This window comes from Myotis yumanensis, unplaced genomic scaffold (genome assembly GCF_028538775.1).
Source record: "Myotis yumanensis isolate MYYU_CA2020_CCGP unplaced genomic scaffold, mMyoYum1.0.hap1 SCAF_2, whole genome shotgun sequence".
NCBI classification, from domain to species: domain Eukaryota; kingdom Metazoa; phylum Chordata; class Mammalia; order Chiroptera; family Vespertilionidae; genus Myotis; species Myotis yumanensis.
In genome coordinates, this window is record NW_027223753.1 from 209,229,400 (window position 1) to 209,244,319 (window position 14,920).

The 14,920-nt window shown below is 52.9% G+C and overlaps 1 protein-coding gene across 1 annotated transcript in view; it reads right to left on the minus strand.

Annotated features, from left to right (window-relative positions):
- Positions 1 to 490: 490 nt before the first annotated feature.
- RRP1 (ribosomal RNA processing 1) overlaps positions 491 to 14,920 on the minus strand; it is a 31,362-nt gene continuing 16,932 nt past the window's right edge. Inside the window, exons 5-15 of the mRNA XM_070407105.1 lie at positions 13,919 to 13,976; positions 11,890 to 11,975; positions 10,143 to 10,204; positions 7,785 to 7,914; positions 7,612 to 7,676; positions 7,218 to 7,381; positions 4,252 to 4,328; positions 3,535 to 3,632; positions 3,272 to 3,291; positions 2,066 to 2,179; positions 491 to 1,034 (exon numbers count right to left, since the gene is read on the minus strand). Of these exons, the coding sequence (XP_070263206.1) occupies positions 937 to 1,034; positions 2,066 to 2,179; positions 3,272 to 3,291; positions 3,535 to 3,632; positions 4,252 to 4,328; positions 7,218 to 7,381; positions 7,612 to 7,676; positions 7,785 to 7,914; positions 10,143 to 10,204; positions 11,890 to 11,975; positions 13,919 to 13,976 (972 nt within the window). The 3' untranslated portion in view covers positions 491 to 936. The remainder of the gene's footprint in view (positions 1,035 to 2,065; positions 2,180 to 3,271; positions 3,292 to 3,534; positions 3,633 to 4,251; positions 4,329 to 7,217; positions 7,382 to 7,611; positions 7,677 to 7,784; positions 7,915 to 10,142; positions 10,205 to 11,889; positions 11,976 to 13,918; positions 13,977 to 14,920) is intronic.

Sequence of the window (14,920 nt, forward strand, 5' to 3'; positions counted from 1 at the left end):
AGATTTTGAGAAATGTATAAATCGTCTTACCCACAAAAATGGGTATCTATATATATAAAAGCCTAAGAGACCAAACAACCGAATGACCGGTCGGGTCGCTGTGATGCACACTACCAGGGGACAGACGCTCAATGCAGGAGCTGCCCCCTGGTGGTCAGTGCACTCCCACCGTGGGAGCGCCACTCAGCTGACCAATGGATGCCAGACACAGGGCTCACGGCTGGCTGCTGCAGCCCGGAGACCTCAGCAGAGCAGCAGCAAGCCTACAGAGCAATGGTGGTGGCAGGCATAGTGGGGCCAAGATGAGCAGGAGCGCAGGCAGGAGTGGCAGGCAGCATTGGACTGCCGGTTTCGGTCGATCCCCCGATCCACCACAGGCTACGCCGAGGGACCCCACCGGTTCACGAATCTGTGCACCGGGCCTCTAGTAAAATATAAACACTATTCAAGAGCCGGCACCTGTCATTTCACCCCACCAGAAACCTTCCAGCGTGAGCACACAGGGCAGGACTCCCATTTCTAAGAATGTGCAGCATTTTATTTACAGCCGCCTGCTGCATGGCTAGTCCCCTGCCCTGCCAGGGAGGGTTGTTTGCGGGTCCTGCCTGACCGGGGTCAGCACAGCAGCAGCGCTCTCTGGGGCATGGCTGAGTGAGAGCCAACATCAGCTAGTGCTGACCTTTGGACCATGACCCGAGTCTTGGGAGCATGGCCCACCTGTCCTGTTCGCTCATTCAACACAGCGCAGACTGGGAGAGTGGCAGAGACAGTGCTGTCCTGCCAGGGCTGGGCCTGGCCACGTCATTTCTTGCTCTTCCGTGTCCACTTCTTTTTCATGTCTGGCTCCTGGCACCCAGGCACCTTTGCTCTGGCCCCTGCCTGAGGCTGCCGCCGCCTCTTGCGCACACCTCTCCCACCACGGCCCCTGGGCTGTTCCTAGGGCGCAGTGGGGTCAGCCTCTGGACCCTGACGCCGCCTCTTTCTCTCTAATCTGGAACTCAGGTCTCCACGTGGGTCCTCCTGTTCATTTCTCCCTGAAACAGCAAGGCCACATAATGAGGTGCATGAAGACCTGGGCTACTTCACTTGAATGCTGACCGAAGGTGCCATCGCAGGGCAGCAGAGGACACGAGAGCACCTGGCACAGAAGCACCAACAGCCTCAGGAGCAGACACGCACCAGCAGCCGGGGCCTGGCACAAGTGCGGACATGCTGGCTCCTGATACCAGAGAGGCAGCCTCAGAAAGAGCAGTGAGCACAGGATCAAGGCAAAGACATGACAGAGGGGTGGGCAGGCCCAGGCTCAGTGCACAGGGGCTGGAGGTGACGCTGGTCAGAAGGGACAGGCTCAGAAGCAGGGCCGGGAGCAGGGACTCAACCTGGTGCACCAGAGCCATGAGATGGCATTTGGGGGCCACTGGAGTAGGTGCTCGAGTGGGCCCTGTGCCTGCCACAAGGCCCAGATGTGAAACATATGAATGGCGGGGCCCTGGCCAGAGCAGTGGTGAATCGAGGGACACTGCAAAGGGCACAGCCCATTTCACTGCAGCAGGAAGCCCCATGCCTGGTGGTCTGCAGTGGGTGCAGGGCCTGGGTGACAGTAGCAGAGTCGTCCTTAGTGAGGCTGTTGCATTCTCACCACAATTGTGTGACAGCTGAGGAGGAGGGGGGAGGCAGGGGAAGGAAAGCCTCTAGAATCAAGGAGAGCGGTGAGGCAAACTGGTCTCGGGCGGACACTGAGGATGAGGAGTGGATGGGTCAGAACCCACATGCACACAGATCAAAGATGAAGAAGGATCAGGAAGCAGCAGCACAGACTGAAACTGCAGACAAGGAGAGCGGGGAAGGTGGCAAGTGGCCCGGAAGCCAGACAAGCCGAGTCCTGGCTGCACCGGGCAGCCTGCTGCTGCAGGGCATCTGGTCCAGGGCACTCATGGTGCTGGGGCAGCCAGGGCAGGCAGGAGGCGTCACACCTGGAGGCCACACCTAGGAGTCATGGCAGGTGTGTTGTTCCCATTACAACACGTGGGTAGGCACCTTCACCGTCCGCGGGCACTAGTCCTACCTGTCTCGTTCTGCAGCTGGGATTTGGGCAAACGCTTCTTGGCCTTCCTCCCCTTTCTTCCTTCTTGCAGTCCCCTGTAGGCTTCTTCTGGGACGTCCTCTTCAGGAAAGAGACCTGAGGATCAAGGCAGACAGAGGTCAGGGGCTGAGGGCAGGCCTGTTCAGTCTGCTCCATATGACCCAGCAATCAGCCCCTCCCCAAGCTTGTGCCAGGTGGCCCTGCTCCACGCCCACCACAGCTCAGCCGGCCCAAAATCCTAGTCGGCACCATGGGAAAGAACCCATTCTTGGAGCACATAGGATGCCAGGCCTACTTCTTTATTTTTTTTTTTTTAATATATTTTATTGATTTTTAACAGAGAGGAAAGGAGAGAGATAGAGAGTTAGAAACATCGATCAGCTGCCTCCTGCACACTCCTGACTGGGGATGTGCCCGCAACCCAGGTACATGCCCTTGACCGGAATCGAACCTGGGACCCCTCAGTCCGCAGGCCGACGCTCCATCCACTGAGCCAAACCGGCTCTGGCAGGCCTACTTCTTTAAAACGCTTACGCAGGGAGGGGCTCGGGAGAGCCTCCTGGGCAATGATGTTCCACTGCTGGATGAAAGGCTCTGCACCAGTCAAAGCCCACAGGTGCACAGTCTCCATGCTTTCACTGGATGTAAATCTCACCTAAGAATCACTGGACTTTAATTCATAACGGGCATGGAGTATTTAAGGGTGAGGGAGGGAGGGCTCAGTGGGCAGATTCGTGATAGGACAAGGACAGTGAAATGATGATGACAGAATCCAGGTGGTGGATATGCAGGCCTTCACGATAAAATCCTTTCAACTTTGCTATGTGTGTAAATATTTTTATAATGAAATGTTGGCGGGGAAAATGCTACATCTCCAATCATAAACCTTCCAGAAAACTGTCTGCAGAATAAACCGTACCAGTTCCATCAGCCACACACCAGGACATGGAGAGGTCTGCTGCAGACCAGCAGCCTTAGCATGCTGGGAACTTACTAGAAGTGCAGGTTCCTGGGCCCCACGCTGCCCCAGGCCCAGCACTGACCTAAGATGAGCTGCAGAACCCCAGACCCCTCTCTGCAGACTATTCATGCTGCGAGGGTGAACCTACGAGCTCCCACGCTCTCCTGAGAGAAGGGGACAGATGCCTTCTCCCCAGGGCTGGTCTCAGTGCTTGGCCCAGTGCTCACCTTCAGCGAGGTCCTGCAACCTGCAAGAACAAGAGACAGTCACTCCCCATGGCTGTGGCTCCCGGAGGAGGAAGGAGGCGGAACAGAGAAGGCACCCCACAACCTCCAGCCTCCTGCCTCCTGTGCGGGCAGCATGGTGGCCCTCGGTGAGGCCCCTCGCTACCTCAACTCTGAAGCGGAGTCCTGCCCCCTTGCCTGCTAGCTGAGGCCGCCCAAGAGGGAAGGGGCAACCCCAGGGCAGTGGGAAGAACAGAAACACTTACTTTCGGATCACTTTGTAGAGACGCTTCCTGTTCTGAGAAGGGGTGCTCTGGTGACTGGCCATTTCAAACAGCTTGTTAGCAACAGCCTCGTAGTCAAACTGATTCACAAAGAGACACCATGGAGACAAAGAGCCGGTCACTGCCAGGTGCCGCCAGAATGTGAGCAAGTAGAGAGAAGCACCTGGCCCACAGGACACACCTGCTGTCCCCTCAGCAAAGGTGACTGTGTACAGCTCACTCCAGGACAGTGCCCCGCCCCCCCCCAAAAGAGGGAAACCTCTCTGCAAATTTAAATCCTCTGGTAGCCACATGAAAACAAGGAAAATTAATTTTGATAAATTTTATTTAAATCAAGATATCTAAAATCTGACTAATTTCTCAAGTAATCAATACTGAAAAGTTGTAAATATTCCACGTTCCCAATGCGCCTGGAATCATAGGTCCTCAGTGGCCCCAGCGCCCCAGGAGGCGGTGGGCAGTCCTGGGGCTGGGCAGCTGATGTACGGTGAAGCCTCTGAACCCCGTCTCCAGTTGCCCGGCCCCCAACCCCGTTTTCAAGGACTTGTGCTCTGGCAGACGTAGGACTCCCCAAGTCTCAGCCAACGGCTGCCCTCCCCGTCCCTGACGCCTCCCCCCCTCCAGCTCTGCCAGCTCCCAGAGTCGGCTATAAAGCCGAGGAGAGAGGCTGAGCTCAGCCCACGAGCCCAGGCCACCCACCTGAAGGACGGCGCCCATGCTGTCCTCATCGTCCTCGCCCTGCTCCTCACCCAGGCCCGGGCGAGCCCCACAGGAGCCTAGGATGAAAGAGCTGCATCAACTCAAACAACTGGGAGCCAGCCCTGTCTGTCAGCGCCCAGAGTGCAAGGTGTGGCTGTGGGAGCCCACAGCACGAGACGGGGGACCCAGACAGCCTCACGCTGAGGGAAGTGGGGCCACCGCAGCCTGGAAACAAGGGAGACGCCCCAGAGGACGTGAAGGCCTGACCGGTCCTTGAGGAGGGAAATTAAGAGGGAATTATGAGTGTCGTCTTATGTACATGTGGTGCCAGACTCTGGACGCAAGGGAGAAGGGCAGCTGGTCCAGCCACAGGGCGGGCCTGTGGAGACGATGTTTCAGTCATTTGGGGCTTTCACGTCACTGCCTACAGAGAAAACTGCTGGACCACAGGTGGCCATGAGGGCAGGTGTGTGTGGCAGATGAGGACAGCGAGGCGGCAAGCAGGCACAGGTGGGCAGGGGCAGGCCTGTCAGGAGACTCCTGGGTCTGCCTGGGCCAGGGCCACTCAGGTGCTTAGAGTGAGAGAGAAAGGGAGGGACAGGTGAGATGCAGGATGCCAGAGAACGTGCAGGAGGCAGAGAGGGGGGTGCTGACTAACAAGAAAGCCAAGGGGAGGGAGACGTTAACCCCTAATTTATGGTCAAATGACCTTCCACAAGGGCGCCAGGACCCGTCAGTGGGGAAGGACAGTCTCTTCAGGGAAGGGTGCCAGAAAGTTGGCCATCACAAGCGAAAGAGAGAAGCCGGGTCTTCCCTAACACCACATACAAAAATTAGCTCTAATGACCCACGACCTGCATATAAACCTAAACTAATAAAGCTCCTAGAAAAAAACAGGACAAAAGCTTCACAGCATTAGGTGTGGCATTGAGTTCTTGGATGTTACACAAAAGGCACAGGTAACAAGAGAAAATATAGACAAAATGGACTTAATGAAAATTTTTAAATGTTGTGCATCAAAAGAGACTATCGATAGAGTAAAAACAACTCAGAATGGGAGAAGCTATCTCCAAATCACACATCTCGTAAGGGGCTAGTATCCTGAATATATAGAGGACTCCTAAAATTCAACAAAAACAATCCAGTGAAGAGTAGATAAAGGACTCGAATAGACTCTTCTCCAAAGACATACAAATGGCCAACTAGCACATAAAAGGATGCTCAACATCACTAATCATTAGGGAAATGCAACTCAAACCACAACCCGATACACCTCACACCCATGAGGACAGCTATCAAAAAACCCCAGAAAATGACAAGTGTTGGCGAAGATGTGGAGAAATGTGAATCCGTGTGCACTGTTGGTGGGAATGTAAAATGGTGCAGCAACTGTGGAAAAAGTACAGTGGTTTCTCAAAAAATCAAAAGTAGAATTACCATACGATCCAGTGATCCCACTTTTGGGTATAAACGCAAAATAACTGAAAGCAGGGTCTCAAAGAAATACACTGTAGGCCCGCCCCAATCTGATACTGGTGGGTGAATTCAGAGAAACGTGAATGGATAACGACAGAAAAGGGTACGGACACAATGGGAAACAGCCATTTTGTACAGGAAGCTTTGGGAAATGTTGTTTACTGCAGTCTGCCTGAAGTCAGGACAAAACTGAACAAGCAAGATGAGTTTGTTCCTGGCCGGGGAGCTCAGTTGGTTAGAGCATCGTCCCGATAAGGTTGAGGGTTTGATCCCCAGTCAGGACACATACAAGAATCAATCAATGAATGTATACATAAGTGAAACAACAAATCCATGTTTCTCTCACTCCCTTTCGCCGCCGCCCTCCCCCCCCCCCCCCCCCCCCGCCCAAATCAATAATTTATTTTAAAAATAAAGAAAATAAAAAAGATGAGTGTGGTGCTTTGGAAAGTGTGAAAGCTGCTAGTGAACTCTATTCTCCTCCATCAGAAGTAACTGAAATTAAAGAAGCTCTTGCAGAAAATCCAGGACTTGTCAACAAATCTTGTTATGAAGATGGTTGGGTGATCAACATGACACTGAGTAAGCCTTCAGAACTAGAGAACTAATGAGTGAAGAAGCATATGAGAAATGTGTACATCTATTGAGGAGTGAAAATGGAAAGCATGAAACAACTTCAATTGGCAGAGTTGTCTTAAGTTAATGGTAGATAGAAGATTTTTAATAGCAACTTTTAGTAATACCATGAAAAAATAAACTACAGCAATACTATTGGAAGAAAATACCCCTAACTTTCTAATGCTTGCAGATAAACACAATGTGCATCTTTTCCCAGCACCCTATGATTTTTAGACTAGGCTACAATTAAACTATCAAAAATAAAGTTTAGTAACAAAACATTCAACTTCATTAGAAAAAAAAAGCTACACTGTACACCCATGTTGACACAACAGATAAAACCTGGAAGGAATCAGTGTCTACCTACAGATGACTGGATAAGCAACATGTGGTCCATGCACACAATGGAACACCATTCGGCCTTAAAAAGGACCAAATCCTGGCACAGACTACTACATCGATGATCAACAGAGCTCCCTGTCCTGGTGGAGTCGACATCAGTGGGAAAGATGGGCTGGGACAATCAACAGTGATTTATGCAACTAGAAGCGGGTTATGCCAGGAAGTGAGACAGCAAGGGAGGCAGGCGAGGCCTGGGAGGCTTCGCTTCAAGCAGGGTGGTGAGGGGAGGCCCCTGGAGTGACAGAGGGTGGACACCGGTGGGAGAGAGAGGGCCAGGGGAGTCAGGATGGCGCACATGGAGCGAGGGCCAGGGGAGTGAGTGACATGGTGCTTGTTTTTCAAGGACACGTTGGCCATCAGGCCAATAACAGACTTTGGGGGTAAAGGCAGAAACGAGGAGACCAGACAGGCCCAGGGCAGGTGGCACAGAGGGGGCAGATACGTTGTAGTGAACCCACTGTAAGCCTCACCTTCAGGTGGCTTCTTGGACGCCACGCCCTGTTCCTGCCCATCATCCTCTGACATCTCCCCCTCCTCCTCCTCCATTTCATTCATTAGGTCTTCAATGGCGAGCGGGGCCTGTTCCACAATCGCTTCAAAGATGCCTCGGTTGATGTTATGTAGAACCACGGAGCTGAATGGGAGGCAGGCAGGAAGGCAGGCGTCAGGCGGGACCCGCAAGGAAAAGACCTGCTGACTCCTGTGACCATCTCTCCAAACCGCCGGCCAACGGCCCCTCTGGTGAATTTGTCATGTGGACACAACGCGTACCCTCTTCCCCAAAGGGAACAGCAATCCCCAGACAGCCCCCAGAAGAATTCAGTGCAAAAGAAGAGCCGGCAGGAGGGAGCCCCTGCCACTTACTCCTTAGTCTGGGCAGCAATTCTGCAGAAGGGCTCGATGAACTTGAGGTTCTGGTCTGCCGTCAGCTGCAGGGGAAGTGAAGCGGAAGCTGCCTCAGGCCCTCGTTCACCAACACCCAGCTCAGCTGCCCACCCTGTCCAGCCCACTACCACCCCCACCCCACGCCCCCTCACCTCACTGGCGCCCACTTTGGCCAGCTCCTCCAGGAAGATCTCGATGAAGTGACTCTTCACCCCGTTGGGGGCCTGGCTATCGGGGAGCAGGATCTCGGTCGTCAGCAGCTCCAACAGCTGCTCAATCTGTCTGAAGAAAGAAAGGAGCACATACAGCAGCAGCCGGGACAGGCACCAGGGCATGGTGTTCTCTCCCTTTGTCACACAGACACCCGGCCCTCCAGCACGCCAACCTGCAACCCCACGCGGTCCTCCAGGACAAAGGACCCTGTCAATCACCGATTCGTGTGACCTGACTGAACTCAGCTACAAAGTGCGAGATGTGTGAGCACTCACAGGCCCTCCCTGCCCGAGTGCAGGGAGAGGCGTGGGGCGACAGGAGGCTAGCACCACCTGCTGTCTCGCACCCCTCCCGGCTGTCCTCGCTGGGAACTGCTCAGGAAGGCACACCAGGACACAGCAAATGCCAAGGAAGGAGATGGAGGCCACAGACGGGGATGAGCTTGCTCCCAGGTGCTGCTTCACCAAGTACAGGGCCCGTAAGGTCACAACAGACCGCTCCCTGGCACGTTGGTTTCAGTGACCAGAGGCCTGGGCTCCCAGGTCAGAGAGCTTGGAGACCCATCTACAGGGTCTACAGGCATCTGAAATCCTGGGCACGTGATGACACACAGATCTCTACACCTGAGCTGGAAATGGGCATTCTTTAAGGGGCTGCCTGGATGACCTGGGTGTTTGGCAACAGGAGGGTTTCACCAGTTGGGGAAGGAAACGTGGGAAAAAGGAGTTGAAGCCAGAGCAGGTACAGGAGGCCTCCTCCCAGGGCTGCTGATCACGCTAACGAACACTTACCCAAAACAAACTGGTCCCAGACACTGTGTCAGGACAGGGAAGGGTAGAGGTCACACCAGCACCGGTCACCCAGGCAACGGGAGGCCAAATGCTTCAACATGATCCCTGCACTGAACCACTAGTGACAGCGAGGACGAAACCACCTCCATAATAACAAACCAATAAGAAGTTCACTGAAGTCAACCGTCCCTCTAACACTGGATTCCGCTTCAGTCACTAGCTACTCCGGGGGAACCCACAGCCCCAGGTCCTGAAATGAGTGAGACCCCAGGCCTCAAGGTCCCCATGGGGACTTAGGGATGACACCACTCAAAACCAAAGGACTCCTACCCCAACATAAAGTCACCCTCAAGGACGCTAAACAAAAAAAATAGCTAACTGTAGTCCAACTCCTGGTGATCTTTCACATGGGGAAAAAGTGGGCAGGGCCAAGGTTTTGCTAACTGCTTTCCAAAGGTAAAAAGTCCTAGCATACCTGGGGCTGTAAGCTGAAGTCTCTGGTTCAGTAGCTATTCTAACATCTGGGGACTGGTTTTAGTATCCACCTACTTGAAATTAACTCCTTTAATGTACACTTTTTAATTATAAATCAATTCAAAATCCATTGTTTCTAAGCCCCTTTCCTCCTGTCTTTCCCCATCCCTGTCCTAAAATCGTGCAGGATGTTTCTGGTGCATCCTCAGTAAAATAAAAAGCAGTCTGCAAATGTCATGTTTGAATGATACCACTTCCGTACCATGTGCACAAAACAATGCAGCATCTTAAAAAGTGTCTGTTGGAGTTAAAATCGCTTTCTAATGCCTTATAAATTCTGAGTTCCTTATACTGAACATATATCACTCTCAAAATTAGAAAACAATTCTAAAGAAACCAAATTTTAAATTAATTTAAAAAAATTTTAATGTGAACATTCAGAAACCCACTTTGTGTGGTGGCTCTGCCTGCCCCCGACCCCCGAGGTTAGAAACCAGCTCCCCATCAGCTGGACGCACAGCTCCAGGCCAGGCAGCAGGACCCGCCCTGCCCGGTCCCAGGAGGGGCTGGGAAGAGCTGAGCCCCAGCAGAGCCCAGGCCGCCCACTGCAGCAGAGCAGCTCTGCCCGTGCCCGCAGGAATGGAAACCCCTTGCAGGTTAGAGGACACAGATTACCCCACCACAGCGCTACTGGCAAAGGGAGAAGTCTGAACAAATTAAGTATTTCCAGAACCCGTACAATGATCATTGACAAAAGAGCTAACACAAACACACAATATTTTTTATGTGAGAACTCAATTCTAATTCACAACTTACCATCAAGGTTGAAAACAAATATTTACATCAACACACCCAAACTATAATTTTTAAAACACCTTCACTGGAAGTGCCGTCGGGTCACTCTCTAATGTGAAGGCTGACGTCTCCTTTACAACAAATAATTAAAAGAGAACCCGTGAACCCAATCCCCCAGGGACAGGCATCGGGACCGGCCCTCGAGCAGCAGGCACAGGACGTGCTGTGAGTACTGACCTTTCCTCCCATCCCCGCATTTTCAGGGCCGCCAAGGACTCCTTCAGGACCATCCGCATGAGCTGTGGCACACAAGGAGGCTCCGTTAGTGGTAGCGCAACCCAGACTTCCCCAGACAGCCCCTCTGCCCGTGGTCATCTGCGAGTCCCAAACACACAGCAGGCCCCAGAGCTGTAGGTGGACAGAACACCAAGCCCTCAGAACCCTGGAGAGGTGTTGCTGCCCAGGGCTGAGATGCCCCAACTTTCCCAGCGCACCAGGAAGTCAGGCACATAGAGGAGACCTGGGGAGCAACTGAGGCACCATGAACAGCAGCGGAGGTGGACTGGGCCCTGCTTCAGGAGTAAGGACGGGAATGAAGCACAGGTGCCCAGAGGCAGCAGAGGCCCTGTAAAAACTGGGTCCGGCAACTGAGAACATCTCCCCCCAACAGAGCAAAAGGTTTACTTTCTTTCTGATCTCCATGCAGTAAACTCTCCCCTTAAAACCTCAGCATTTCAATCGAGCCCAATGCCTGCCTCACAATCCCCCGTTCCCCAGTGCAATGCTCACAGCATTTCTGGCCCAGTTTTCCTGCCTTCTGCATATTGACCCCACATCCCGCAGAGGGTCCAGTCGTGGTCAGAGGTGAGAGGACAGGACAGAGCACTCCCAGCAGCCAGGACGCCTGTCCTACCTCATTCCCTACCTGCAGTGCCATCAAAAGGGGGCTGTGCTGCTAGACATGGTCACAAGGGGACCTGGGAAATGGGCCTCAACAAGCAACCGAATCCATCCTAGCGAAGCGACTGCACCTCAGGCCCCATGTGCTGATCACATAGAGCTCCCCGCCTGATAAACCTGTATTTTGTAAAAGTGCAAAGCCTGGCCCCGCCCTGCTCCTCTGCCCGTTGCCTTCGTGTCCAACCTCTTTCCCTCCTCAGCTCTCTGCCGGGACCACCCTTCAGTGTCTGCCTGCGGCGTCCACATGACCCTGAGCCAGTCGGAGCTGAGCTGAGTGACAGAATCACACATGAACTGCTGCCCTGAGGGGACGCGTCCTCAGTGAGGCTTGGCCACTGCCCTGTACAGTGTGCCCAGTGGGTCACCCGCTCTGAGACAGCAACACTGTCCCCTCATCTGGGGACTGTCCCAAGTCCCAGTGAACACCACTTAGTAACAACACTATAGTTCAACACAGGATGGGGGTGGGGAGCTGTTTATAAAGGCAAATCAGTAACCTAAATTCACAGGAGGGGAAAGGGGATCCTGCAAACAACAACTGTACTGCTGCCCCCGGCTGGAAGAAGCCAACTTCAGTGCTGGCACCCAGGCTCCCAAGGGCTTCCACCGAGGGCACGAGCCCCACAGCTCCACCGGCATTCACGGCTCCCCACAACCTTCCAGGAGGGCAACTGTAACCCTCCTCCTCTGAACTGAAAGCCTGTACGGTGTTTCAAGGAGTGAATTCTGTGCCTACTTGCCAACCTTCAGAGATGGGTCAAGTACTGCACAATCCTAGGCATGTGCACCCCGAACAAGACCTAGGCTCCCTGAGCGACCACCAGGCTATGGTCAGTGGTCAGGGTGGCCGCACTGACCAGAAGCCTTTAGCTCTGCCCTGTTGGGGTGGGAGGCTCAAAGGCCAGACCACTCCATGCTGCACCCCCAGCCCTCCCTCCCCAACTCTCTGGGTGCTCACACCTGCTCCCCGCGCCACTCTGGCACCGCAGGGGACCCGGCCGAGGGGGGCGCGCTGCTTCCTCACCATGTAGAACTTATCCAGGCGCAGTCTGTCTATGCCCGTCCACTCGCGACTCATGGTCTGCCAGAAGGTCTGAAGGAACAGGTTCTCTGGGGAGGAAAACAGGCCACAGGAGAATTATGGAGGAACCTGGAAGCCACTCTGGGAAGTAAAGTGACAGAATATGAAGATACCTGGTCAGGGCGTTGTGTGCAACCAGCCTCTGCCATTCTCAGTCTGAGCTGGCTGAGCTGTGAATCTGGCTTAGAAATGGAGCCGTGAGGAACCTCAGGAAGAAAAGCAGAGCTCACCACAACTCGGAGCGGCAGCCACATTCTCCGAAGAACAGGTGCAAAGAGCACGCAAAGCCACCAGCAAGAAAGGAGGCTGCTCAGGCCACTTCCTCCCCAGGCCCTCGGCCTCCCTGTGGCTCGGCTGAGGCTCTGCCTGACACTCGTGCAGGACCTCGCCACTTGCCCACTAGCCGTACTAACCAATCAAACGCAAAACCCTGCTGATAATGGCTACGCAAGAGCCAAGGGGCTGACCTGTGCCCTTCAGACATCTGTGTTGAAGCTCTAACCCCCATACATGGAAACAGGACTTTATTTAAATACTAGAGGCCTAGTGCATGAAATTAGTGCTAGAGTAGGCCTTCCTTCCCCTGGCTGCCGGCACCGGCTTCCCGCTGGCACCCAGGACCTGGGCTTCCCTGGCAGCCCCGGCTTCATCCGGACATCTGGTCAAATTAGCATATTACGCTTTTATTATTATCGATATGGTCCTTAAAAAGGTAGCTAAGATAAAATAAGGTCACTGTGTGGGACTTCATCCAATCAGACTGCTGTCCTTACAAGATGCGATCAGGACACAGACACCGAGGGGCAATCACGTGAGGCAGCAGGGAGAAGACAGCATCTTCATGCCAAAGAAAGAGGCCTGAGGAGATACCAGCCCTGCCCACACCCTGACATCAGGACACAAAGGGTATCTCTTATTTCCCGTTAAGGCTTCACCAACAGCAAAGAGCTGATCAGATGGTTCAGCAATGGATGGGCCTGCGTTCACTGACTCATTCCAGCGTCACTAGGTGAACACTCTATACTTTGCCTTTTGCTGAACAGACTCCACTGCAGGTTCTTAGAAGGCAAAAAGTACAGAAGGTAGATATTCTCCTCCACTAATGACTCCAATACAGTTAGACTCCGCCAAGTTGAGAAAGTAGTTTCTGCGATTTCTGTGCACGGCCCCCAACCACCCAGCAAATTTTGATCCTTTGCCTATTTAAGTCTGAACTAAACCACTAGCAATGGTCCTAGTGCCTATGCCAGTGATGCTCCCTGGCCCTGGCCACCCTTAGGGCAGCAGAGGGAGGCACAATGCTGGTGCCTAGGCCCTGCCCTCAGAACTCCAACTAAGGACAGCAGGGTCTGGACATCAAGACTTTAAAGACCCTCAGTAACCCCATGGGCAAGCGACAGTGTCGAGAACTGCTGATCGTGGTCAGAAGAGAAAAGGCTCACTGAGGAAATCACAACGGTCAGAGGAGAGTCAGTGCAGCACCTGGGTAACACCACACCAGCTTGCCACTTTAATTTTATAATATAGGGTATTGCCCTAGCAGGTTTGGCTCAGTGGATAGAGCATCCACCTGCGGACTGAAGGGTTCTGGGTTCGATTCTGGTCAAGGACACATGCCCGAGTTGCGGGCTCGTTCCCTAATAGGGGGCGTGCAGGAGGCAGCTGATTAGTGATTCTCTCTCATCATTGATGTTTCTCTCTCTCTTTCCTTCTCCCTTCCTATCTAAAATCAATAAAAATATATTTAAAATAAATAAATAATTAAATGTAGGGTATTAGCCCTTTGGACTTTTGAGCTGAGTGTATTTTAGGTAAAAGAGTTAATACGAGTTGAAGCGTCTCACACATAAGCACCAGCGGACACCAGCTACCATGGGGACTTCTCTCTTGCTCTAGATCTTAGAATCCAGGCTTCTGTGCGGGAGCTACTGACTCGGTGGATCTGGCCTTCCCAAGGGGTAAGGATACTCACGTGCCTCTGTGGTTTGAAAAGCATGGACGAGCTGGGAGATGGTCCTTCCTAGTTCCTCCTGTGCAGGAAACAGTAAAATAATCTCCTTCAGCCCCTGAAGAAATGCGGCCTCACAACCACAAGCAACACACTAGGCTGTCCACCCGTCATGAGACAGGCTTCACTGGCTGCTTCAGCCCAGTGTGCATGGTCTGCAACCGACATCCCTGCTGCGAAGGGCTTCACTCTACAGCTGGGGCCAGCAGAACCTTGCAACAGGGCAGTCACTGCCCTCATGATCCGGATGAGGCCTGAGCACAGAGGTTGGTCATCAAAGGCGAGAATAAGAGAAGGCAGGCCAGAGCAAGGTGCTGCAGGACATCCAGCCACCTGACCAGCAGAAAGAGGGAGTCAACCATTCCTAGTAGGTTTGGCTTAGTGGATAGAGCGTTGGTCTGCGGGCTGAAGGGTCCCAGGTTCAATTCTGATAAAGGGCATATGCCTGGGTTGCAGGCTTGACCCCCGAGTAAGGGGCGTGCTGGAGGCAGCTGATCAATCATTCTCTCTGATCATTAATGTTTCTATCTCTCTTCCTCTCTGAAATCAATAAAAATATTTTAAAAAGTAATAATAATAATAAGAGGGAGCCAACCAGACACCTGTAACTTACTCACTGCCTGCCCCTGTCACTGGCCAAGCAGCACTCCGTGCACTTGCTAAATGGGTAATTCCAGAGCCTTCCCTGAGACTCTAGTTTAGAGGCATGGAATACAGTGCAGGATTCTGCACTTTCAATACTGCCCCACCACCCAGGGTTCCTGAAGAAGAGTAAGCAGTTCATATTCTAATAAACACTGTTTTACAAAGGCTAGCATTTTAGGGCAATGAATCTACTCTGTAAGACACCATCGTGATGAATACATGTCATTATACATTTGTCCAAACCCACAGACCATACCCCAGGGGTGAACCCTCAGGTGAATTATGGACTGAGGATAACGATGATGTGTGTCAAGTGTTAGT